Source organism: Pelophylax lessonae (genome assembly GCF_965119305.1).
Source record: "Pelophylax lessonae genome assembly, chromosome: 4".
Lineage (NCBI taxonomy): Eukaryota > Metazoa > Chordata > Amphibia > Anura > Ranidae > Pelophylax > Pelophylax lessonae.
In genome coordinates, this window is record NC_138771.1 from 587,703,982 (window position 1) to 587,731,020 (window position 27,039).

The 27,039-nt window shown below is 42.3% G+C and overlaps 1 protein-coding gene across 1 annotated transcript in view; it reads left to right on the forward strand.

Moving 5' to 3' along the window:
- Positions 1 to 27,039, forward strand: part of LOC309552808 (interleukin-3 receptor class 2 subunit beta-like) — a 143,797-nt gene that overhangs the window by 63,762 nt on the left and 52,996 nt on the right. The window contains exons 2-3 of the mRNA XM_082253721.1: positions 4,229 to 4,340; positions 9,889 to 10,012. Of these exons, the coding sequence (XP_082109847.1) occupies positions 4,241 to 4,340; positions 9,889 to 10,012 (224 nt within the window). The 5' untranslated portion in view covers positions 4,229 to 4,240. The remainder of the gene's footprint in view (positions 1 to 4,228; positions 4,341 to 9,888; positions 10,013 to 27,039) is intronic.

Consider the following 27,039-nt stretch of genomic DNA (forward strand, 5'->3'; position numbering starts at 1 on the left):
TTTTGGGGCATAGAGCGTGTGACCCCGTCGTGGCGGGGCGCCAATTGGGTGAGAGAATTATCCAAACGTGAGACTAAGTGGATTTTTCTCACCCAGGCCCTCGCCCCGACGGGGTTAAATATAGAGTTGGACTTGAATTGCTATATTAGTAATTCGTGATACTTATAGTCTGCCTACCTTTGGGGTTATTCCTTATGTTTTAGGACCCCATGAGATTATCTGGTTGTGGATGAATAATACTAATAATTTACCATCTTTTTACATTTTCTTTTGTATTTTATGGTTGACATACTACAATGTATATGGGTGTGACTTTGTAGTAATTTTTATTTATGTCTATTTTATTTTTAGTATATTTCATGTAATTTAGCTATGTCCTTTATGATTTTAGAGTCATGTGCACATATGTTGACATTGAATTATATGCATGGCTGAGGGCGCCCTGCAGACTCTATATCAGCATAGGGGAGACCCTTAATATATTGCCTTAAATATGGCAATTGGCATCAGCTAGCTCCATTTTTATTTGAGCATCCGTGGGCCCATTGCTTATCAAGCCGGGCACTTCCGGCGCTGCTAAAAGTTCTCTGCAGTGTCATGGCCTTTGTTTATTTTCAGAGGACATACGTAATTTCAGATGTGTCTGATTACTTCCGCTTCCGGAAGCGCTGGTTCTCTTCCGGTCGGCTCACCGCTATGCTGATTGGTTGCGGTGCGCTCCAGCGGAGGTATATAGATGGAGGATGGCGACGTCTGGTCACGCCCCCAGTTGAAGTCGGAAATGACGAAACGCGTCGGGGCGTGACCAGACGACGCATCCGACACCACGTGGTACGGTAGAGGACCCACCCGGAAGTATCGGGGTTGGCGTGGAGTCAACCCGGGAGGCTATTCGTGTGAGGATTCCTGCCTGACCGCTGTTGATTGTTATATGGAAGCCTTATCTTTTCCTACATATGTGAGTGCAATTCTCTTTTTATAATAAAGTTGAGTTTTACAGTACTTCACTATTGTAGTCATTTTACCTTGCATGTGGCCATTATACTGAGTGGAGTTTGTGGAAGGGACATCGGATCTAGTGTATACAGCAAGGATTGATCAAGGCTGTTTCTGACACCCATCATTAATACCTTTGATTCCTGCTTTTTGTGCTCTTGTGTGAGAACACCTGAGCCACTATATCTGGTGAGTTGCCACTTCTACTGTGTGACACTTGGTGGTGGTTGAAAAAGGTGATCCATTAACAACATCACTCTATCCTGGACGGTCTATGGACTTTAAAGGACTTTTTATCCTATATTGAAGTGTTTTAAAACACCCCTTATTTTATGGTTGTATTTTATGCAATTTGTGAGTTACATCATAAGTGACTTTTTGCGCTACTATTATTCTTCATTCAGGTGATATATATAGTTAGGTGTGCAGCTCATCACTGAGCGATGCCTAAGCAGCAGGCAAGTGATGATGCAAACAGAGTTTATAAGAGATAGCAGTCTGCACATGTCCAAGATGGCTGCCAAAAGGAAGGCAAGGTAAGACCTTGACATCTGCAAATTAGCGCAAAGTGACACTTCTAGGCAGTGTTGCATTTGGCTATGACCTAGTGATTCTCCAGTTTGTATAATCAATTTACTTGGTTTTAGGGGTTATGTTTGGGTAGTCAGGGCCTGCTTGAGCGTTGCCGATGAAAACTTGCAGTGCTATTATCTTTTCTTGAACCAGTTAGGCCTCGTGCACTCTGGGCATTTAGTCCTGGAGCATGAGGTTTTGGCATTGTGGCTGGAGGGCACAAACATGCTGTCACTGCCGGCAACCTGTTGAACTCTTAGGCCCCTTTCACACAGGGAGTCCATTCAGATCCACTGAATGGACGCCCCATGCATCTCTATGGGGCATCGGATGTCAGCGGAGACATGTCGCTGACATCCGATCCGTCAAAACCGGACGGATGGAAAATAGGGTTTCCATCCTTCCGGTTTTGACGGATCGGATGTCAGCGACATGTCTCCGCTGACATCCGATGCCCCATAGAGATGCATGGGGCGTCCATTCAGTGGATCTGAATGGACTCCCTGTGTGAAAGGGGCCTAAGAGTTCAACAGGTTGCCGGCAGTGACAGCATCGATCGGATCGGATGAGAACGGACAGACGGTCCGTTCCCATCCGATTCCCCCATAGAGAAGAATGGGGACCTGACAGCTGTGTCTCCGCACACAGCGCAGAGACGGAGCTGTCATCCGCCTGCTCAGCGGGGGGATCGGCGGATTGATCCACCGCTGAGAAAAACGGAGTCCGTGTGTGAAAGGGGTCTAATAGCTGCTGAAAAGTAAGCTTTGATATACACACAAGGGACACCTGTCAAGTGCTTCTTCCTGTCATCCAGATATAACTACAGTGCAATAATCTGCCCCACCTTTCAGATCACCATGTCAGGGGTCATCTGGTTTCTTAAAGCGGTAGTATACTCTGCTTTTAACTTTTATAATAAGGCTTACCTGTAGGTAAAATTAATATCTCCTAAACATGCACGGTTTAGGAGATATTCACCCTGCATGCAGCCGCTGACACCATCGGCGTAATGCGATCTGAAGGTTCGGAGGACCTTCAGAGCTCCTTTCCGGAAAGTGAACTCCCGCCCGCATGCGCGGGAGTGACGTCATCGTGGCTCCGGCCACTCACAGTGCTGGAGCCTCTGAACCCGGAAGAGATGCTGAGGGAACATGACAGCCCCCTTAGCGGTGTCCGGGCGACCGTGTGGGGGCTTCATTCTAAGGTAAGTATTTCATAATGTGCTAGTATGCAATGCATACTAGCACATTATGCCATTGTCTTGCAGGGTTTTTTGTACGGGGATACTACCGCTTTAATTATCAATCAGCTGTGAACCTGCAGGGCTCATGAAGGGCTAATGAAGAAAGCTGCTGGGCCTGCAACCTTTTAGACGTGATTTCTCTTTGGGAGTATCTCCCCAAAAATTAAATTTTTGTTGCAGGGGATGCCTGAAATCTGGCCTACATCTTAGGCAGACTTCTGGGAGAACTGGCGAGCCAATCACACAAGCAGGAAATTATGTTTCTGGGGTGTGGTCAGTATACATTCTGTGTATAGAATAGCTCCAGGTAGCCATATTGCATTGCATTTTCAGAAAATTACAGCGGCTTTAGATTGAAAAGGAAAGGTCATTTAAATAACATTCAATTACAATATGACTTGTGTTGCTATTGTATACGCTATACTATTTTTTTCTTTATTTGCTATTTTTATCCCCACAAAAGTGGAGTTACCCTTTAACCTCCCTGGCGTTATGATTATGTCAGGAATTCTGTACCAAAAGCGGTACAATTTTTTGCATGGAAATTTGGCGTTATGTATTATAGGCCTACAATTCTTAGTAATTACTGACTTAAACCTGACCAAAACAAGAGTCTAGTAGACATCCCAGATGTGATAAATTTGAAACACAAACGCATGAATTATAATCGAATCAATAATATAATTTTATTATATAATATATATATATATATATATATATATATATATATATATATATAATATTATATAACAAAATTATATTATTGATTAGATTATAATTCATGCGTTATATATTTTTTATGTGTATATATATATATATATATATATATATATATATATATATATATATATATGTGCGTGTATATATATATATGTGTGTATATATATATATATATATATGTGTGTGTGTGTGTATATATATATATATGTATATATATATATATATATAATATAAATGTTATGTGTTTGTGTTTTGTGCAACGTTCAACGTTTGAATTTCCCTCCCTAGTTTCGGCTCCCATGCAGCATTGCTGCTGCAGGGAACGGAACCAGGAAGTCATCATACCGACAGACGAGCGGTGGAAAATCCACCCAGAGTCACGCTCGGGGATACCGCTAGGCAGGTTAAAGGAGAAGCAGCAGACTGTAGAGCTAATCTTTCTGTTGCTCCTCTCTCTCCTAGTATAATCATGCTGCTTCACGGCGAGCACACATGATTGGCTACTTGTGCTGCTTCTCCGTCCCCCTGACTGATACCAAGTAAAATTCATATTTAAAGGTGTATTAATAAACACAGAGCTGCATCAACTTGTGTCTTTTATTTTTGTCTGGAGTTCAATTCTAATAGCGTTTTCAGTCTAATGAATATGTCAGTCCTAGAAAGAATATTTCACACGTTTGTTTTTGCTTATCACAGCTCTCAGGAGTGATGCTGAAGGCAAACTGCTGTGCATTGGAAATGAGGAAGAACAATATCGTTACATATTGCGTAACCTTTTGCTTGCTGGCTGCAGTTTCAGAGAACCAAGGTTTGACTGTTTCCTAATACATTTCTTAAAAGTCACATTAAAGTTTCATAATGATAAAAATATCTGGTTACAAATTACATCAAAATGTCCAAGTTGAAATTTCCTTGTGGGATCAATGGTCCTAATGACTAGAGCTAAGGAGAACATACCTGGGTTTGTTTCGAGCAGGGTTGGGTGAACATGACTAGTTTCGGTATCAAATCCAAATCCTAATGAAGTCAATGGGAGCCAAATCTTAAAAATAGTAATGGCCATTTTCTAGGCTAATAGGCAAGGGATTGAAAAACAAATAGCATGGGGGACTGGGAAATTACAATTTCAAACAGTGCAGCGGTGGACACAACTACCCGACTCTACAATAAAACCTTGGGTTGAGAGTAACTTGGTCTGCGAGTGTTTTGCAAGACAAGCAAATTTTTTTTATAAAGTTTGACTTGATAAACCAGGGATGTCTTGATATACAAGTAGCGTCCTGTCACAACTGAGTATAAAAAAGAGAGATGCCGCTAAATGTAACAATATGGTTGCATTTAATGAAGGTACAACATTTAACAACTCACATGGTCGATGATTAAAATGGGCACATCTAAGTATGCAGTCATCCGGAGTAAAGCTGTACACATAGACCATCCTCTGCAGCGCCATCGCTGTCATCCCTTCCACACTGCGCTCCACGAGCGATTCAAGCCTTGCCTTCAGATCGCTCTACTGCAGGGTAGTCTTCCCGGTCACGATTGCAGACTGACAGCGGTGAGAGCCGGTGGTGCGGAGGACGGTCTATGTGAACAGCTTTTTTTTTTATTTTCAAATAGTCTTTATTGAATTTTTCAAATAACATACAAAGTAGATTCATTGAAAGATACATACAGTTTTTCCAACCAGACATCATCACATTCTTATGTTCAAATAGATGCAGATTGTAAGTTCTATTCAGCACATTTTATAACACATAAATGCCAGGCTGGGTCTAGTGGAGTAAGGGCAAAGGAAAAGGAACGGAAGGAGGGGTGGAGGGGGGGGGGGGCGAAGGAGGGATGGCAGGAAGGGGGGAGTAAGGAAGGAAAGGAGGAAGGGAGCACCAAAGTCTTTAGTCCCCGTTCACACTGGGGCAACCTGTGAGGCGACCTGGTCGCCTCACAGGTCGCCGTAGGTCGCCTTCCATAGGGAAGCTGCGGACCCGTTCTAATAGGAGCGACACAAGTCGCTCCGACTTAGAAAAAGGGTCCGGAGCTTCTTTGGGGCGACCCGGAGCGAACGTCATAGACTTCAATGTTATGAAGTCCGTGCCGGCCGCTCCGAGGTCGCGGGGCGAGCAGCGCGCCGCGACCTCGGAGGTCGCCCCGGGAAGTAGCATCGCTGCTATGTGAACGGGGCCTTAGGATATGAACATTGTATGACAGCAAGTAAACAAGAGGTAAACAAACAGATATCTCACTAGTATCTCATTCAGTTTGCAAAGTGCACTTGGTGTGGTGTAACCAGGTTGACCACATATTCTTACATTTGTCAAGTCGCATATTTTTCCTAGCTATTATCTTTTCCATTTCACACTGGAGGTTGAGATTGGTTACGGTGTTCGAGATAAAGGGGGCTTCACAAGTTTTTAAAAGTCTGGTAAGTGTAAGCTTTACCCCTGATGCCTACATACTTAGATGTGCCTGTTTTAGTCATTAACCATATGAGTTGCTAAATGTTGTACCTTCATTAAATGTAGCCATATTGCTACACTTAGAGGCGCCTCTTTTCTCTTTTATACTCTGTAGCTCCTGCTGGATTTTGCTTCTAATCCCCTTGTGGAGGCTGCCATTTGTGGATGGACATTTTATGGTTACACAACCTATCACATTGCTATAATCTTTTTATATTGACTATAAACTGAAGGACCTATGAATAAATGGTTGTGGAACAAATCATCAGAGTTTCCATTATTTCCTATGGGGAAATTGGCTTTGATATAAGAGTGCTTTGGATTGCAAGCCTGTTTTTGGAACGAATTATGCTCGCAATCCAAGGTTTTACTGAATATATAATATTATCTCTCCCTTATGTGCTATACACAAATGTTCAACAATATAACATATTTTATGATTCAATAGATTTTTATTAAAGTTTTCAAAAGAAAAAAACAGAACATACCAACCGTAAGGAACTTACAACATGAATACAAAAGACAATTATCAAGAAACAGTTTCAGGAGGAAGTCAAGGAGCCCCAAAGAGGACCTTTCTATATCAACCTGGTACAGTGTCAAAAACATAGTGTGGTGAAGGAGAACCCCATCATCAGTGGTGGCCACCCCAGTAGAGCCATCGTATACAGATATGCCCTTATCCCTGCAATGACAGGGCTGCAGGAAGGGCATCCACAACCCGGGCACTCCTATTGGGATCAAACTGCGCCCATGGCCAGTGCCGCCAACCCCCCCCCCCCCAGCTCCGACACCTCCAAGAAAATACAAATGGACACATAGCGCAAGCTAGGGGTAACCAACTGGTGGAAATATACTGTACAACATGGTAGGAATAATCAACAAAACTGAAAGATCCAGATAGAAATCCAGTGTGAGTTTATAACAGGAGCGAGAGAAAGAGAAAGTGAGAGAAATTTGAGAAATTTGAGAAAGAAAGGAGAGAAAAAAGAAATGAAACATATTTTAAAATGAATTCTTAGAAACAGTGTGCCATCCAAAATTTGGCTAACAAATGAGTCTATCAAACAAAAAACGTATTGTATGTAAAAAAGCGTTAAATCATTTTCACACCCAGCCCATATTTTGTGATAATATTCATCAGTCTTTCATTAAACTGTGTCTAAATCACCCATGTGGGGGGACATACCATGTTCCCATGTTGCCTGTTCCCTACAACCCTGGTTAGATTTTCGTCTGCAGGTAGGGTGCCAAATTGGAATCTGGAAGCCCCCTTTACCAATAAAGGGGCCCCAAGACACTAGCCCCATCTGCAAAAGTAAGGGGTACTTAGTAGAAAAAAAAACACAAACAGTTTTTGACAAGTCCTTTAATAAACCAAAGTAAAATGTCCCATTGAGTTCATCCGTCATCAATTAAGTCATTTAGCCATGTAGATCCACATAAATAATGATTCCAAATGCTCACTGATCCACTGAAAGAGAAAAAAAACTCCCGTAGTTTCGCTCCTGCTGAATGACAGCTGGTACATGCAAAAAGGTGTTGTCTACAGGGTGACATCTTTGACCATATATGGTCATGTCCATAAATGGCCACTCATGTCACCCGGAAGACCCTGCTCCTTTGTAAATATTAGCTGTCATCCCCCACACAAGTCCTTTGGTGGGAGTACAGCAATAGGAACAAACTTGCGTCAGCAGGTGACATTTCAGCGGGTTGGGAGGCATTGGGCATCATGATTGACGTGGATCTACATCGCTGAATGACGTGATTGCAGGTGGATGTACATAGTGGGACTTTTTTTTTTTTTTTAGAGTAAGTTTTTTTAAATTTTTTACTGTTCACTTTTCTATTCATTCATTGAGGGGTTGTGTCAGGGGCCCATGTGAGGGGTTGTGTCAGGATAATGCGCTCTGCGCGCCCCCGTGGGGGGGGGGGGGTGTGCAGAGCGGCGATCAGTGATGCGGCGTGTCACTCTGACACCCCGCATCTCCGATCTCGGTAAAGAGCCTACTGATGTAGGCTCTCTACCATGTGACCAGCTGTGTCCAATCACAGCTGGTCACATAGTACACAGGAAGAGCCGTTGATCAGCTTTCCTTAGTTCGTGCCTGACAGTGCATCGAGTCGGCCAGACCCGCTGATGCTTGAGCGAGCCTCCAGTGGCACACATGGCGCCTAATACCTGAAAATTAAGGATCACTTATATATATACATACATTTAGTTACACCTGAAACTGAGGCAAGTTCAAGCACTTTAGCTTTAGAAGGTTTTACCCCCTTAATGACCAGGCCATTTTTTGCGATTCAGCACTGCGTTGCTTTAACTGACAATTGCGTGGTCGTGCGAAGCTGTACCCAAATAAAATTTATGTTTTTTTCCACAAATAGAGCTTTCTTTTGGTGGTATTTGATCACCTGTCTGATTTTTTTTTTTATTTTTTTTTTATGCTATAACCAAACTATGGGATACATTTATGAACTTTTTTTTATTTTTTCTATTGTTTTTACTAGTAATGGCGGCGATCAGCAATTTTTAGCGGGACTGCGACATTGCGGCGGATAAATATGACACTAAATGACACTTTTTGGGGACCAATGACAATAATACAGTGATCAGTGCTAAAGAGAAATGCACTGTTGCTGTATAAATGACACTGGCAGGGAAGGGGTTAGCACCATGGGGTGATCAAGGGGTTAAGTGTGCTCCTAGGGAATGCTTTCTAACTGCGGGGGGGGGGGGGGAGTGAATGCACTAGAGGAAAAGCGAGATCTGTGTTTCAGCTTAGCTGAAACACAAGATCTCTCTCTTCCTCTGTGACAGAACGCGGTCTGCCTTGTTTACATAGCCAGACAGCCGTTCTGTCATTCCACAGAATGATGGGCGGGTTCAGGTGGCCATTGTGGCTGTTGAACCCACTGATTGGTCTCCCGCTGTGTCCAATCACAGTGGGAGGCGTGCTCCGGTGGCGTGCACGTGCCCTCAACATCTTGTGCACAAAATCACGTACATGTGCGTGATTTTGCGTACCTGGGCCGCCCTGCCACAGTATATATGTGGTAGGTGGTCCGGAAGTTGTTAATAGTAAACCTGTCATGAGAAAAACATAAGGGGGTGCCATTTCTCCTTCTGAAAATGTTGGAGGCTTGGTTGTTATGCTAAGCCACTGGCAACAATACCTTCCAAGTTATCACCCTGCAACAACAATGCAGATCAGAAAAGTCAGAAGTCCTTACTCGTCAGTGACTGGTGTACTGAATAAAAACGATCAGCATCACAGCCACACATATATCATTTTCAGAAGAAGTGGTCAGCAATATTAGCCTCTACATGTCTTTAATGATATGCTTACCTAAAGAGAAACCACACTTATCGTTAAAAAAAAATTCAAATTCAGAAACTACAAATACTCTCCGGTCCATGAGCCTAGCACTGTCTTCACCCAGGCTGGTTCTTCACCAGTCTCCAGATCCCCGGTGCTGCCATCTTGGCTTTAGGGGTTGGCTGTGACTTTCTCCTTTTTCACTGCCGGCTTCCCACTGAACATGCAGAAGATTGCGTTGCACTTTCAAACTGGTCCTGCAGCCTCCTGGGACATGTAGCATGTAGCATGTCCCAGGAGATTGCGGGTGGGGAGGGTAGGAGGCCAAACTTCCATCATTTTTGCCTAAGCAAGAAATGCAGAAGTGGGTGCATGTATCTGTCAGAAAAAGGTACCTGCTCTCAGAAAAAAGTGAAGATCCACTTTAAAAGTTTCACCAATCACTTGTTGTATACTGTATATGGACATTGAACTGCTATTTTCTTATGCAACTATCGTTCAGTGCAAGTTTATTTGATTGTTTTCTCTGGGCTAGTTATAACTATCATTTAGGTTCTTTATGCTTGTTTCCACCTAGGTGCCAAATTACTAGACACTCTGTCCTGCTTTTCTCCATATGGACAGAAAATGCTTAACTGCACATGGTCAGAAAATAACTTTTCAAGAAATCTGGTGAACATGACTCTGGAAGTAATAGATGAGTATGTCTATGCGTGTGACTTATTAGCATTTTTTTTTTTTTATCTACGACTTCTCTTTTGTATGTGAGATTTGCATTTTTCCCCATGGTTAGCTTTACTTACTTTGTCTTAGGGTTCTTTCACACGGAGCGGGCCTTTTTTTGATCCGCTCTGGCATTTTTTTTTTTTTTTTTTTACGGACATGGATGACACTTGTGTCATCCGGTCCGTATGTCCATTTATCATCCCATCCATTTGCGGACGATAAACGGAGATAATGTATGTCAATGGGATTACGGATGTCAGCGGATGACACCGCTCACATCCGTTTTTGCATCCGTTCTGTTTTTTTAAACGGAAGAAAAAGAAAAATAAGGTTCTCTTCCGTTCCAAAAAAAGGAACTGATAGGAAAGGATGCAAATCGGATGTCAGCGGATGGTCATCCGCTGACATCCGCAATCCCATTGACATGCATTATGTCTGTTTTTCATCCGCAAAAAAATGGGATGAAAAATGGACATACGGACCGGACCGCCCGTGTGAAAGGACCCTTCACTTGAGTGTCAAAAGTCATAGGTCACCTGAACTCTGAAAGTTGCTGCCCATCAACTGCTTGATTCCAGTCTTTTTAAAGAAAGATACCAATGCGCTACCAAGTGTAAGTAGTAGAAAGTATAAAAAATACTAAATAAAATAATCGTAAAACTGGATACAGCAGCCAATCCCTGTATTGTCACCACATACAAAAATAAAATAGATAGGTATGCATGGGGTGGCCCTATATCTGTTGAAACACAGTAAAATACAATGTATTCAAAAAATATATAAATATACACAAAAAAATATATATAAAAAATCGTGCCATAAAAACTAGAAAATATTCATGTGAATAAGTAATTCCAACTGTGCAAAGAAATACTCAGAATAAATGTGCAATATAAACACAATTAATGTGCACCATTTAATAAATGTAGTAAATAATGCATAAAAGTCCAGTAATAATATCACAAAAAAAAAAATGATTATAAATATATATATATATATATATAAATCAAAACCAAAAGAATGTGAATCAGCGCTTACAATAAAGTGAAAAAGCTGCTAGCAAAAAAGTGCAATATATGCGTACACTGAATAATCAAAAATGAAACAAAATTGCAGCGCTCAAAAAATAATACAGTGCAAGCAAATTAAAGTGCATAACAATGTATAAAACAATAAATATCGTGTCCCAATAGTAGATATGACAAAAATAAAAATAGAATAAATAAAAATAAATATAATTATATAAATAAATAATAAATAAATATAAATGTAATATCCACTATCGGGACACAATATTTATTGTTTTATACATTATGCACTTTAATTTGCTTGCACTTTAATTTTTTGAGCTCTGCAATTTTGTTTCATTTTTGATATACATGTGTAAGGTAACCAAATCCAGTGTGAGAATGTTGCAAAAAAAAAAAAAAAAAAAAACAGTCTATATCCATGAATGCTGTGATCCAATAAGGTCAAGATAAATTGGTGAAAAAAGTGCTCTATCCCAACAACCGACAATCCACCGCCATCAATCGTTGGCTGGTGAAGTTCGGTCCGTGGCAATTATAGCTCAGAACTATAATTTGGAAAACTCCAAATTCTGAATTTTTCATGCTGCATCATCCTGGGACTCCTCAGTCTCATGTATCCACATTCATCTTTGTGTATTTATATGTAAGTGACTACTACTTCTTATTAAAGCTGTGTTTTATATACTTACACTGTGGAGATCCTTATTTTTATTTTAAATATGAGCTGAGTTATAGTTGCCACAGAACGAACTTCACCAGCCAACGATACCTCTGAAAACACATTATCACTTGTCTTAAGGTGAGCGGCCAATTTACACGGTGGTGCATTATTGGTTGTTGGGATAGAGCACTTTTTTCACTAATTTATTTTGACCTTATTGGATCACAGCATTCGCGGATATAGACATAGGACATAGTTTTTTGCACCATTCTCGCACTGGATTTGGACACCTTACACATATATATTTTTTATTTTTATAATATTTTTTTCTGTGATATTATCACTACACTTTTAAGTATTATTTACTACATTTGTTGAATGGTGCATATTACTTTATTCTTAGTATTTCTTTGCACAGTTGGGTTTACTTATTCACATGAATATTTTTTAGTTGTTAAAGAACAATTTTTTATATCTATTTTTCTTTGTGTAAATTTACACTGTTATATGTTATATTTTACTGTGTTTCAACAGATATAGCGCATACCTATCTACAGTGCCTTGCGAAAGTATTTGGGCCCCTTGAACTTTGCAACCTTTTGCCACATTTCAGGCTTCAAACATAAAGATATAAAACTAATTTTTTGTGAAGAATCAACAACAAGTGGGACACAATCATGAAGTGGAACAAAATTTATTGGATATTTCAAACTTTTTTAACAAATAAAAAACTGAAAAATTGAGCATGCAAAATTATTCAGCCCCCTTAAGTTAATACTTTGTAGCGCCACCTTTTGCTGCGATTATAGCTTTAAGTCGCTTGGGGTATGTCTCTATTAGTTTTGCACATCGAGAGACTGAAATTTTTGCCCATTCCTTTGCAAAACATTCCTTTGCAAAACAGCTCGAGCTCAGTGAGGTTGGATGGAGAGCGTTTGTGAACAGCAGTTTTCAGTTCTTTCCACAGATTCTCGATTGGATTCAGGTCTGGACTCCATCTTGGCCATTCTAACACCTGGATATGTTTATTTGTGAACCATTCCATTGTAGATTTTGCTTTATGTTTTCCATCATTGTCTTGTTGGAAGACAAATTTCCGTCCCAGTCTCAGGTCTTTTGCAGACTCCATCAGGTTTTCTTCCAGAATGGTCCTGTATTTGGCTCCATCCATCTTCCCATCAATTTTAACCATCTTCCCTGTCCCTGCTGAAGAAAAGCAGGCCCAAACCATGATGCTGCCACCACCATGTTTGACAGTGGGGATGGTGTGTTCAGGGTGATGAGCTGTGTTGCTTTTACGCCAAACATAACGTTTTGCATTGTTGCCAAAAAGTTCAATTTTGGTTTCATCTGACCAGAGCACCTTCTTCCACGTTTGGTGTGTCTCCCATGTGGCTTGTGGCAAACTTTAAACGACACTTGTTATGGATATCTTTAAGAAATGACTTTCTTCTTGCCACTCTTCCATAAAGGCCAGATTTGTGCAGTATACGACTGATTGTTGTCCTATGGACAGAGTCTCCCTACTCAGCTGTAGATCTCTGCAGTTCATCCAGAGTGATCATGGGCCTCTTGGCTGCATCTCTGATCAGTCTTCTCCTTGTATGAGCTGAAAGTTTAGAGGGACGGCCAGGTCTTCGTAGATTTGCAGTGGTCTGATACTCCTTCCATTTCAATATTATCACTTGCACAGTGCTGCTTGGGATGTTTAAAGCTTGGGAAATCTTTTTGTATCCAAATCCGTCTTTAAAATTCTCCACAACAGTATCTCGGACCTGCCTGGTGTGTTCCTTGTTCTTCATGATGCTCTCTGCGCTTTAAACGGACCTCTGAGACTATCACAGTGCAGGTACATTTATACGGAGACTTGATTACACACAGGTGGATTCTATTTATCATCATTAGTCATTTAGGTCAACATTGGATCATTCAGAGATTCTCACTGAACTTCTGGAGAGAGTTTGCTGCACTGAAAGTAAAGGGGCTGAATAATTTTGCACGCCCAATTTTTCAGTTTTTTATTTGTTAAAAAAGTTTGAAATATCCAATAAATTTCGTTCCACTTCATGATTGTGTCCCACTTGTTGTTGATTCTTTACAAAAAATTACAGTTTTATATCTTTATTTTTGAAGCCTGAAATGTGGCAAAAGGTCACAAAGTTCAAGGGGCCGAATACTTTTGCAAGGCACTGTATCTATATGATCTCAGTCTTCCATTTACTGATTGTGCCTGACAGTGTCGATTAACAGAGCTCCATATTTTATAGGAATGTAAACTATAAAACTTTGTTATTGAACACTGTTATTATGTTGTGTGATATTATGTTCAGAGGAGGCAATCATTACTGTTTCATTGTGAAGACATTTAATGTCTCGTGTCCACTAAAGTATGACTGTAAATGATGTAAGAGAAGAAGGATGATTTCATTTTCTTTCCTTCCATGGGTGGAAATCATTCAATTCCCCCATCAATACAATCAGCGTTGATGGGGGAATGCCTCCAGTAGCATTAGGGTGTTCTGCCAGCGGGGAGCCTTCCCCGCCTTTCCTGCCTTCCCAGCCAGCAGAACACAATGATTCCTGCTAGCGACTGTTTGCTGTATTCCATTTCTTTTAAATATTTCCATGAACCTGTTGTGCTTATTTCGGAGGCATTATTGCTATGGTCCTTTGCTCACAGTTTGCAGTAGAAGTAAATGTAAAAACCCAGTTAAAAATGTCAGATTCTCAAATTCACTATATAATTCACCCAACATCATTGAGGATAATATGGAAGGAAAACGCTGTTACTCACAGAGGTAAGGATGGACTGGATGTACAGGATGAAGGATCTCTGAACCAAAGTTCATAGAAAGAATGAAGGGTGTTTGTTACACTCTGAATTATAGCAGCAAATATTGCAAAGGAGTTCCCGGAGCATTTAGTAGTAGCCTAAGTTCTAGGGTCTACGAACATCCCTGCCCTGGAATCTACTAGAATCTTTAGAAAACTATTTGAGAGATTTATGGGCTTCTTGTAATTATTGTACTTACCTTACTATCATGGTGACCCAATGACTTTAGTGCTTTGTTAGGCCTCATTTACCACCTCCTTAACGCTGCCTGTGCACAGGTGTCCTATCACCTCTAAAATAAGTCAAGCTGCAAATCAGCTGTCCTGCCGCCACAAGACCTGCTTGAGGCCTCATGCACACTGGGAGTTTTTACAGCTGCTGTTTTTGGGCATCAGACATTTTATTTAACTGCCTTTAAACTCCCCTGCATGTTATCCTATGTGTTCATGCACACATAGGCTTTTATCAGCGTTTTTTTTTTGGTGTTCAGCATTTAGCAGAGGTTTATTTTGCTGCCAGTGCCCTTAACAACCAGTAAATAGCCAGGAGAGGACCAGGAAGCCTGCCACTACGTCCTTAACAATGGCTGAGTCATAAGTCAACGGGCTCTCCCCAATATATACCAGGCCCTTTGGGTCTGGTATGAATTTTAAGGAAAACCCCATGCCAAAATAAAAAAAAAAACAGCATGGGGCCTCCCAAATTTATACCAGATTTTGAGGGGAACCCCCAGGCCAAATTGTTCTTTTTAAATGGAGTGGTGTTCCTCCCAAAATCCATACCAGACCCTTATCCGAGCATTCTGCCTGGCAGGCCGGGAAAGAGGGGGAATGAATGAGTGCCCATCCTGAACCATACCAGGCCATATGCCCTCAACACGATGGAGTGCTTTTGGGCAGAGGGGATCTGCGCCCCCCCCCCAAAGCACCTTGTCCCCATGTTGATGGGGACAAGAGCCTCTGCCCTGCAACCCTGGCTGGTGGTTGTTGGGGTCTGCAGGCAGGGGGCTTTTTGGAACCTGGAAAGCTCCTTTAATAAGGAGGCTCTGAGATCCTGACCCCCCCCCCCCCATGAGTGTGGGGTACATAGTAAAAAAAAGTGTAGTGTTAAAAAGACAGTAGGCAGTTTTTGACAAGTCCTTTATTTAAAAAACATACATTTTAAAAATGTCCTGTGGTGTAGATCTATTGTCACTCACAATGCCTGACACAACCGCTGACCCAAAAAAAAAGAAAAACATCCGGTCCCAACGAGGGCTTCTGCCGTCTGACAGCTCTTAAATTACCAAGGGGCAGGGCCACTAGGTGACATCACCAGGTGAACCTGCCCCCTTGTGATGTCATCGATTAAGGGCATGCTGGGTCAGTGATATCACAAGGGGGTGGTGCCAGCCAGTGATGTCACCAGGTGGCCCCACCCCTTGGTTATTTAAGAACTGTCAGACGGTGGTGGCCTTCATTGTTATTTGTGGGTCAGTGGTGGCGGCAGGCTACAAGATTGACGTTGGATCTACATCGGGGTGACATTTTTATTTATTTTTTTTAATTTTTTATTAAAGGACTTGTCAAAAGCTTGTGTTATGTTTTTATTTACTTTTTTGGTGAATGAGTAGGGGTACTATGTACCCCTACTCATTCACATAAGGTGAGCTGGGATTTGGGGACACCCTTGTTAAAGGGGGCTTCCAGATTCCAATACATCCCCTGTCTGCAGACCCCCACAACCCCTGGCCAGAGTTTTGTGGAGGAGGCGCCCTGTCCCCATCAATATGGAACAGAGCCTCCCTGCCCCAAAGCATTCGCCTGTGTTGAGGGCATGTGGCCTGGTATGGTTCAGGGGGGACGCTCGCTCGTCCCCCCCTTTCCTGACCTGCCAGGCTGCATGCTTGGATAATTGTCTGGTATGGATTTTGAGGGGACATTGTTCAAAAAATTTTGGCATGGGGGTTTCCCTCAAAATTTATACCACACCTAAGGGTCTAGTATGGAGTGAGGGGGACCTCCAAGCCATCTTTTTCACATTTTTTATCTTCAGCAATGGGAACAGCTGATGACTCATCCATTGTTAAGGACACAGCGGTCTGGCCCACTCCTTAACAACCAGCTATTCACTGATTGTTAAGGACAACGGCGGCCCTTCTCCCGAGAGACAGGGCTGTTAATGCTCCTTGAGCACAGCAACGTTAAGGTCCTCTGTCCGTCAAAATTAGGGTAATGCATTAGGGAAATTAGGTGGCCACAATGCCCCTCTGAGCGCGAGGCCTTAGGTGACCACCTAATTTGCCTAAATAAAGAGCAGCCTCTGTCGGGAATTAGGAGGGAGTTACTCGATGATTTGGAATTAATAGGTAAGCAAGGAAAGGGGCTCATGCTCCAAGGGATCCGTCCCTCCACAATAGCATCTTTAATATTTACTATAGTAGCAGTTTTTTTTTCTTTTTAATAGATGCAATTACATTATTATAATCATCTATAATAATCTATAGGGATGTTCCTACAGGCTTGCTACTCTAAGGGCACCCAGACCAGTTTATTAAAAGAAAAATATATTTGGGTTAATTGAGTCAATTGTGCTGCCAAATTGTATTTCCAAAAGTCAGTAAATAGCAAAGTTTGAAATCTATTAAGTTCTATAGTGGAGACAGCTACTAGCAATGTTCTGAAATAACATAACAATTTTGGCAAAATGGTCATTTTCACGGAAGCTATCCTACCCATCCAAGAAAGGGAATAGGAAGACCATATCTCCAATTCTCCATCTCTTCATCCAACTTGGCATATAAAGGAGAATAATTTGCTTTATGAACTGTTGCCACAAGTGTAGTTAGCTTAACCCCAAGTGAGTAAGTGATATTGCCAGACACAAGAGAATTGAGATTTAATGCTCTTGTAGACCCTACCATCTAAATTATTATTCATTGCTTCCGGTTTACCTGGGTTGACATGCAGGCCTGAAATATAAGGACATTTTTGTATAGAAATTAAATTAAATTCCAGCGGGTGGTATGAGGCAACGTGATAAAAAGTAAAATATCATCTGCGAATAGCGCACATTTATGGTGAGTCCCACTACTCTCGATTCTAAGTATGTTTGAATTAGCACAAATAGTGATAGCTAGAGTTTCAATAGCAATTATAAAGAGGAGAGGAGATAGCGAAAATCCCTGATGCGTCCCAGACCTAATGGCTGTAGGTTCCAATTTGTACCCTTGTGTCATAATCTGAGCTGTTGGGAAGTACTAGTTTCTTTTAAAAGGCATGTAGCAGCTGTGCCAACTAACTGAAAAACACATCTAAGCCTCCGTTCACATTGGGGTGATTTCAAATGCGATTTGACATGTCAAATCGCATGTCAAAATGAAGCCTATTCCTGGCAATGGCACTGTTCGATTCAGTGCGACACTGACTTTGCACCGGAGCGCTGCACCGATTTCCAAAAGTAGTTCCTGCACTACTTTTGCCGACTTCGGGGGCGATTTCAGTAGACATCTGTGCATGAACCCACACAGATGTCTTTCAAATCGCCCCCTAAAGCCCCGTACACACGTACCGATCGTCGGCCGACGGAACGTCCTACAAATGTTCGCGGCTGGTGTGTTTGTTGTTTGTCTGTTGAAAAGTGCTCAAAACTTGCCCAGGACATTTGTCTTCCGACAGAAAATGACGTCACTACGTTCCACGCACGTTCGCCGCTACAAAAGAGGAAGTGAGTGTTTGGCCGTGACCCTTCTGGGCATCTCGCGCTGATTTCGGTAGCATTTGTTTGGTTGACGACATTTCGCTATTTTCCGAGACATCGTTCGAGAATTTATTATGGCGACCGTGAATTCGTCCGTTGCTGTCGTTAGTGTTGGAGTTTTGGCTCTGAGACGACGTACGAGCAATAGGAAGAAGAAGCGGACCTCCTGGACGAAAAATTGGTTGCTTAACCGTGATCAATTTTCTCATATGTCCTTGCTGAGGGAGCTCCAGGAAAATAATCCTGATGACTTCAGGAATTATTTGAGGATGACGGATCCCATCTTTTACCGTCTTCTTGCCCTGGTGTCCCCCTATATTCTGAAGCAGGATACTTGTATGCGGCTTGCAATTACTCCTGAGCAAAGGTTAATTGCGACGTTGAGGTATCTTGCAACAGGGAGAAGCCTGCAGGATCTGAAGTTCACCACAGGCATCTCCCCCCAAGCTCTTGGAGTCATCATCCCTGAGACCTGCTCTGCCATCATCAAGGTCTTGCAGAAGGACTATATCAAGGTATGTTTGATTTTTTACATTACATTACATGTATTACTAGTTTCACCTGAATTATGATGTTTTTGGATGTACAGCAATTGACACAGGCCATTATTTGTAAACTACCCTCTGTCCGCATGCACATAGTAGTAAAGATGTAGATTATCTTTAACCATTTGTAAAATTACCCACTAACCACCCCACCATTCTCTCCTATGTGTCCCTAAACGCATTGCCTGTTAACAGTATGTCGAATTTATCTAATTTTATTGCTTTCCCTCAAACAATTATTCCTTGGCCAATGTTTTAGTACCTAGTTAATGATTTATCTAAAATACATCAGTCCATCCATTCCCACCTATGATTCTGTATGTTTATGTAATGATGTTAAAACCTTCACTGACCACAAGCCCTTATTGATGTATAAATGCCCAGTTTTACTTACCCATCCCCCACCCACATGCTAAATCTCAAAGTCAGCATATACCAAAGCTCAAGTTCAGAGGTCTTCAAACTATGGCCCACCAGTTGTTCACGAACTTCAATTTCCATCATGCCTAGTCATGTCTGTGAATGTCAGAGAATTACAAGGCCTCATGGGATGTGTAGTTCTGCAACAGCTGGATGGCCGTAGTTTGTAAATCTCAGCTCTAGCTGGTGAGTATAATGGGCCATACACACTAGAAGATTGTCAGAACAATTTATCCTTCCGATTTACCAAAACCAAATAATATAAGGTCCAACAAACACTTTCAAATCCTATGCAATCTGGTAGGCCCTTGCACTACATAGAAAAGGTAAATCTGCACGAAAAAGTCTTCAGAGAATCTTCTAGTGTGTATGGCCCTTTACAATATAAGAACAATAGGAGGTTGAAAATAAATGTATGTAGATGTTACATCCCCATATCCAAACCTTTGCCTTCCTGTTGTATATTTTTTTAGCAAGTTGCATAAGCATTTAACAGACAACTGTGTGTGTAATTAATAATGTGATGTGCTCAAGCACTAATTTTTTTTTTTTATTTTTTCCCCACAGTTTCCTTCAAACGCAGAGCAATGGCTGGAGATTTCTGATCAATTTCTGGAGAAGTGGAATTTTCCCAATTGTGGGGGTGCTATTGATGGGAAGCACGTCCGCATTGTCCCCCCTCCGAATTCCGGCACATTTTTTTATAATTATAAAGGTTTTTTTAGTATAGTCATGCTAGCCATAGTTAATGCAAACTATGAGTTTATTTTTTTGGATATTGGCAAAAATGGCCGCAATTCGGATGGGGGAGTTATTGATCAGACGGAGTTCGCTCGTCGTCTAAAGAACGGCACTCTGAACCTGCCATCCAGGGAGCAAACTGTTGAGGGTATGAGCTTTGTGTTTATCGCAGATGAGGCTTTTGCGCTTGGGGAGCATCTCATGAAGCCCTACCCTCAGAGGAACCTCACCCCAGACCAAAGGATTTACAACTACCGGTTGTCCAGAGCTCGCAGAGTTGTGGAGAATGCCTTCGGGATAATGGCCAACCGGTTCCGGATATTCCTGACGTCCATAAACCTGGCACTGTACAAAGTGGATAATGTGGTCTTGTGTTGCTGCATTTTGCACAACTTCCTACGCAGGAATGCACAAAATTATGTATTGCAGCAACTGGATACTGACCCTGCTATGCCAGGTACAAGTGGAGAGGCCCAACCTTCTAACCAAGTGGAGTCCATGCCGTCAATGGAAGTTGGACGGTCAGCATTGGCATCACACAGGGCCCGTCAGATCCGCCAGGAATATCTGGACTATTTCGTGGGGAGAGGAGCTGTGTCCTGGCAGCAATCACTGTCACACAACCATTAATCTTGTTAAAGATTGGACACACAAGATAAATGTCAGAGATATATTATTTTTCAACACATTAAACAAAAATTGCAATGATTCTGTATTGTGGATTATAATCATTTGGGCACATATGCCAAACACAATTATTTGGGTTAATCATGTGTTATATATGTGTGACTTTGGAAGGGTTAATACATTCATCAGTGTGTTTCTTGACTGTAGTCTCTCACCAGCTGATCCAAAGTGATGATGGCCATGTGTTATTTTTTAGCCAGTGGTGTAAATACAAGGGCCTTCTGCACCCCACAAAATGTACACAAACCCTGTCACAATGAGAACTAGGTCACACCCAAGGTTCATCTAATGTCACCTTACATTGGTGTTCATTGTCCAGAAGTTGCCCATACTATATATTTCATATAATACATTAGGGTATTAACAAAGTACCTACACCTGTTATGTTGTGTTCATTTATGACATCCTTCTCACTGCCCACCAATGTTAGGATATGTCAGTGTTATGTGAAACTTGATCATTGTTCATCTCAAAGTGTTATATATATAGGTAATGGAAAGTGAACTAGAGCAACGAACAAGCAATACACTATAGATTACACTGATCTCCCTACACTGATTGCTACTGGCAATATCAATGCCATATTGAATCCTAGGACTGCTAGTACCTTGAGTGTTGAGTCACACTTATGCGATGCGGGAAGTCTGCGACTTTGCAGCCTTCCAGCATTGCATAAGGGTGACCCGCCACTTACTTTTTGCACAGGATTGTATTCCACAAGTGTTAAGCACTGTGCGATCCAATCCAGATACATCAGAAATAAAGGGTCATGTGCGACTTGTATGCGTGTTCAGTGCGAATGTAGCCATACAAAGTGTATGTCTCAATTCACACTGCACATCTGATGGCATGTAATATCGTAGCGCACTGCTCCTTTATTACATGCGATCAGATGTTCATGCGAAAATCAGCTATACAGTTTGTATGGCTCAATTCGCACTGCACTCGCACAAAAGTCGCACATGATGCATTTATTCAGCCGCATCAGGATAGGATCGCACAATCGTTCAAACTTGTGTGATCCGATCCTGTGTGAAATGTCAGATCGCACTGTGATATGCGTTAAAACTGGGGGTATCTTTAACATTTCATTGACACCTCCAGCAACTCGCATATGGCAGTGTCCAAAATGCTTTCATTAACATGTAAATATGGGAATAGGACAGCCATCATACATTTAGTGCTTCTTTACACAGCTTTAGACCTCGACCCCCCAACGAAAGTCTAATAAAGAATTGAACACACATTGTTGAATGTAAAAACGTTTTAGTATCAAACATTCACAGGGTTAGGGTTAGGGTTAGGGTTAGGGTTAGGGTTTAGGGTGTTGTAAAGTGCTTTTCCCAAACTTGGGTACACTCTTTAACATCTGAGTGTAATTAAAATGCCCTAAAACATTATAAAAAATTTGTAACATCAGGAACATCCCAATACAAACATTAAAAACCTAGTAAAATTGTGGCTTAAAATTTGCCAATCATGTCCACAAAATTGCGCATTTTGATTTGTAATGCCGTTGCAGTCTCCTTTATTTGTTCCAGGTCTGCGCAGCATTGGAGAGCCTCACGGGTCAATTTGGCTAATGTGCAACTATGTAAAACATGGTCTGTAAAAAATAAAAAAAAATGAGTCAATGTGAATCACCTACATGAGGTCATAATAATAGAGAAACATTTGGTGTCCAGGTAATCTTAAATTCCTCTCGAGTTAATACCTACCCTGTTCTTATGCTCTTTTGCCCTAGGCTCTTCTTCTTCCTCCTGTCCTCCTCCGATGCTGTTGCTGATGATTCTGCCGGTCTCCTGAGCTTACTATATATTCATTAGGGGTGTGAACGCATGATGACGTCATTGTGAGGGCATGGTTGTAATGTATATATATTAAGATGCAGAGACCAGAGACGGGCAGAATGCACGGCAACAGCATTGGAGGAGGACAGGAGGAAGAAGAAGAGCCTAGGGCAAAAGAGCAGACAACATAAGAGCAGAAGATTGGACAGCAGAAGACTGGAGAGGAGAAGATCCAAAGAGCAGAGTGGAGAAGACCGGATGAAGATCTTTAAGAACATTTCATAAACGTCTCCTGTCGTTATTCACATACACTTCCATTTATGTGGTTAATGTGTAGGGGTACTATGTACCCCATACCCATTCACATAGTGATTGGGATCTGGGATCTGGGGGCCACCCTTTGTTAAAGGTTGCTTCCAAAGTCCTAGGAACCCCCTGGCCGCATGACCCCCCAAAACCACCAGACAGGGTTGTGGGGATGAGGCTCTTGTCCTCCTCTACATGGGAGTAAGGTGCTTTTGGGTGTGCGGTGCAGAGGCCCCCTGGCCCAAAGCAACAAAACCCCCCCATGTTGAGGGCATGTGTCCTGCTGTGGTCCAGGGGGTGTTTGGTCCGCTTGCTCGTTCTCTTTCCTGGCCTGACAAGCTGCATGCTTGTATAAGGGTCTGGTAGGGGTTTTGGGGGTAACCCACGCTGTCTTTTTGTTGTGGGCATACCCTCAAACTCAATACCACACACAAAAGGCCTGGTTGTGAACTTGGGGGGACACCCACGGTGGGTTGTTCAATTTTTTGGTGTAGTTCCCCCTCAAAAATCTTCACAACGCAAGTGGCCCCGCAAGTCAGAGCATCCTGATCCGACTTACGGTGCGACTTCCATTCAAATAAAGAGGCTCCCATAGGGAACTAGTGTTGTAAATTGGAGGCTAAAAATAACACTGATAAAAATCATTCTGCAAAAACCTACGTGGGCACACAATTGGCTCTTGGACACTTGGTCCTGGTTCCTCCACAGTTTCGGAACTGGCTTCCATGCTGCTTGGCAAGTTGCCAGGAGATCGGGCTTCTGACCTGGCTGGGGATGCCACATCCTGGCATGATGCAACATCTGCAATGTAAATTTGTAAGGGAATACAAGAATATAAGGTTAAACAATCATTGCAAATACACATATTTCTATGATCCCACTACACAAAAATCTGTGACTACCAACCTTCTTGTTGCTCTGGTGTCTCATCACTTGTTGGCTCCACCAGGATTATTTCCGGAATAATGTCTTCATCTACATAATACAAAACATTGGCCATATCATAAAAGTCACAAGAGGTACATTTGTTAGGACATGGTGCCCTGCTTGATAGCTCTTTTAGTAACAAATATGAAGACATGTACATGGTTATCTACGAAAAATATGGTACATTAATGTTTGACAGTGCATAGGAACCAATTACCTTTAGTGGAATCTGTGCCACCTTCTGTGCCCATGTCCTCATCTTGTTCGGCAACTGCCGATGGAGCTGCCAGACCTCTCCTCCTCCTTTCCCATAGTTTGGCACGGAGTTTACGTTTTTCTCCTATTTAAAGGTTTGAATAATAATCTGTGATTAATAGGAATGTTTGCTGAGAAGATTCGTGCAGGAAAGAACGTTCGTTGCAACACAATACATATATTTTTAACTATGGCTTCCTGACTTTTAATGTCATATACTAAAACATCAACAATAGATCGATCAAATCACGACATGACAACTAAAATGAGTAATCTAACTTTTTACATAGACATTATAATCTAGACATGTTAATACAACATACACAAAATTATAAAAAACATATTGCATGATTAAAAAAATAAAGAAAAAATAAAACTTACTTTTTTTCAAAATCCGATGGATTTGGGAAAGCTGATCCTGCTCACGGTGTTTGAGGTCAGACCACCGTTTCCGAATCTGATCTTTCGATCGCTCGACACCGAATTTTTTGACCAAACAGGCCACCACCTTGTCCATGATGCCATCTTTCCTGGCATTGGGCCGATCGTAATTTGCCAACTTTCCATCGTAATCCATTTTTTCTAAAATGGAGACCATCTCCACCATTTCTGGCTTTGACATGGGTGTAGCCCTTGATTTTCGGGTGGCCCAATCACTTCGGCCCCCACTAATTGAGCTCCCAGATTGTTGAGACATGGTTCGTAATTAAACAATGATTATTCCACTGCCTCAGATGTGAGTGTCGCATGTAGGCCTGATCTTCGGCACGTACACACCCCTGCACAAGCCCGCCACTGGAGGAGGAGTTGACGCCTGCGCTGTATTTAAAGGACGCCAGATCGTTCGGCCGACGATTCGCTAGCGGACATATCGAGAGTTGGAGCACGATCGAGCGGCGAATCACGACTTTTCCCCACAAACAAAGGTACGACTCTTTTAATAGAAAGTGTGTGTTTTGGGCCCTATACAGCTTTTATTAGGAATATCTTTATTATGTGCCAAAATACATGCTCTTTTAATATGTTTTGTGTTGTTTTGTGTCTTGCAGGCATATACTGTCCTGCAATATGGTGGACAATTTCACCACCCACAACTTTCTCATCAGTTTCATTGATGAATTCAGGCAACTGCCGTGTTTGTGGCAAGTCAAGTCCGCAGATTATAAAAATAGAAAACTCAGAAAACAGGCCATGGAACATTTGGTGGCCTTCTACAAGCCCGTCTGTCCTGGGGCAAATTTTGAGTATATACGCAAAAAAATAAACAGTATTCGCACTGCCTACAGGCGGGAGTTAAAAAAAATCGAGGAGTCCACCCAGTCTGGAGCAGGGGCACGGAATGTATATGTACCACGGCTGTGGTACTTTGATAACATGCGGTTCCTGGCAGACACCATGGAATCCAGGCCGTCAATTTCAACACTGCCTTCTACTTCGGCAGAGGGCTCAGTGTCGGTAGATCCAAGCCAGGATGAGGATTTCCTGGAGGAGAGTTTTACTCAGGTATGGCATTTCACAATATATTGTCTGCTAAAATGTAATCATGTAACAAAATTATAAGCTAAACCATAATTGACCCTTTATGTAAACGGGCATAGCAAGGGGTTGGCATGACAGGCAACCGCCAGGGGCGCAGGCCAAGGGGGGTGGGTCACAAAAACATTGGCATTGTTTTATTGTTTATTTTAACAATCCACTCAGCCTGCACACCCCAGAACCCCCAGTTTGCAGGCGGATTCATGCAGGTGTAAAACATTGAGAGCAGCTTCATGCAGGTGTAAAACATTGAGAGCTGCTTCATGCAGGTGTAAAACATTGAGAGCAGCTGAGCCAAAAGACCAGGAGACTGAGACTGCCTCTCACTGCATCCCCAGCACACCTCTGGTCTTACAAACACTGCTGCATCCCCAGCACACCTCTGGTCCTAACAAACACTGCTGTAGCCTCAGCATTCCTCTGGCTCAACCTTTTTTAATACAAAACTAACAGCTCCTGCAAATGATCCATCCATCCTTGCTTCCATGTCTCTGGTCTCTCACTCTGGGTCAGCAAGGCAGGTGGCTTCCTTATTCATGTTTCCCTGCACTGCTTCACCCTCAATGCCCTACATCAAGTCCTCTGCAAGTTCAGGCCCCTCTCTCTCTGCAACCCCCTCCTCTCTCTCTCACACCCCCTCTTTCTCTCCCTCTCTCTATCTCTCAACCCTCTCTTTCTTTTTCACACCTGAGACAATGATTGCCCACTAGAGAGCTCTACACTGGGCAAACAAGGGGCAAATTAGAAACTTTTAATGCCCTTACATTTTTTTTTGGGGGGGTGGGTTACAGTTTTACATTGATCTTGGGGGGGGGGGGTTGTTGCCAAATACAGCTCCTCAACAAGGGCACTGGAGACCCTAGATATGCCACTGTATGTAAAGTCTGCTATTTGTTCACAATAATATAACAAACATGCATTTTTATATACACTATAACATTCTAATCAATTGTTCATTTCATCAACAGGGAAGTGTCACTGAGGAGGAGCCAGGTTGCAGCCAGGAGCCTGGGGAGCCTGCGGAGCCTGAGGAGCCTGAGGAGCCTGCGGAACTCTTTCCACCACCACCTCCTCCTGCCAAACGGAGGCAAAAGAGGAAACACATCGACGACATCACAGATGAATTCATACAGGAGGCCACCATAGCCCTCCGTAGGAAACCGGAGGCAAATGAGTCCTTCGGGAATATGACTGCCAAAATTTTGGATAAGGTGGACCTCAGGCAGTGTCAGTATGCCAGAAAAATTATTCTTGATGTGCTGCAAAAGGCTGAAAACGGCATACTTACTGAGCACAGCCATGCATGCCAGGAGCACCCGTGCCCTCCACCTCCACCTCCACCTCCACAACACCCACCACCTCGCCAAATGCCACATGGCCAGTGGCAATATGGCCAGCAGGATCCAAACCTGCCCTCATGGCAACCTGATTACAGTTACCAGCAACTTTAATTTTTGTAACCCCCTATTATTTATTTTACCCCTGTTTGCCAGTTTCTAGTTTAATTTTGTCCAAATGGACCTTTTTTATGT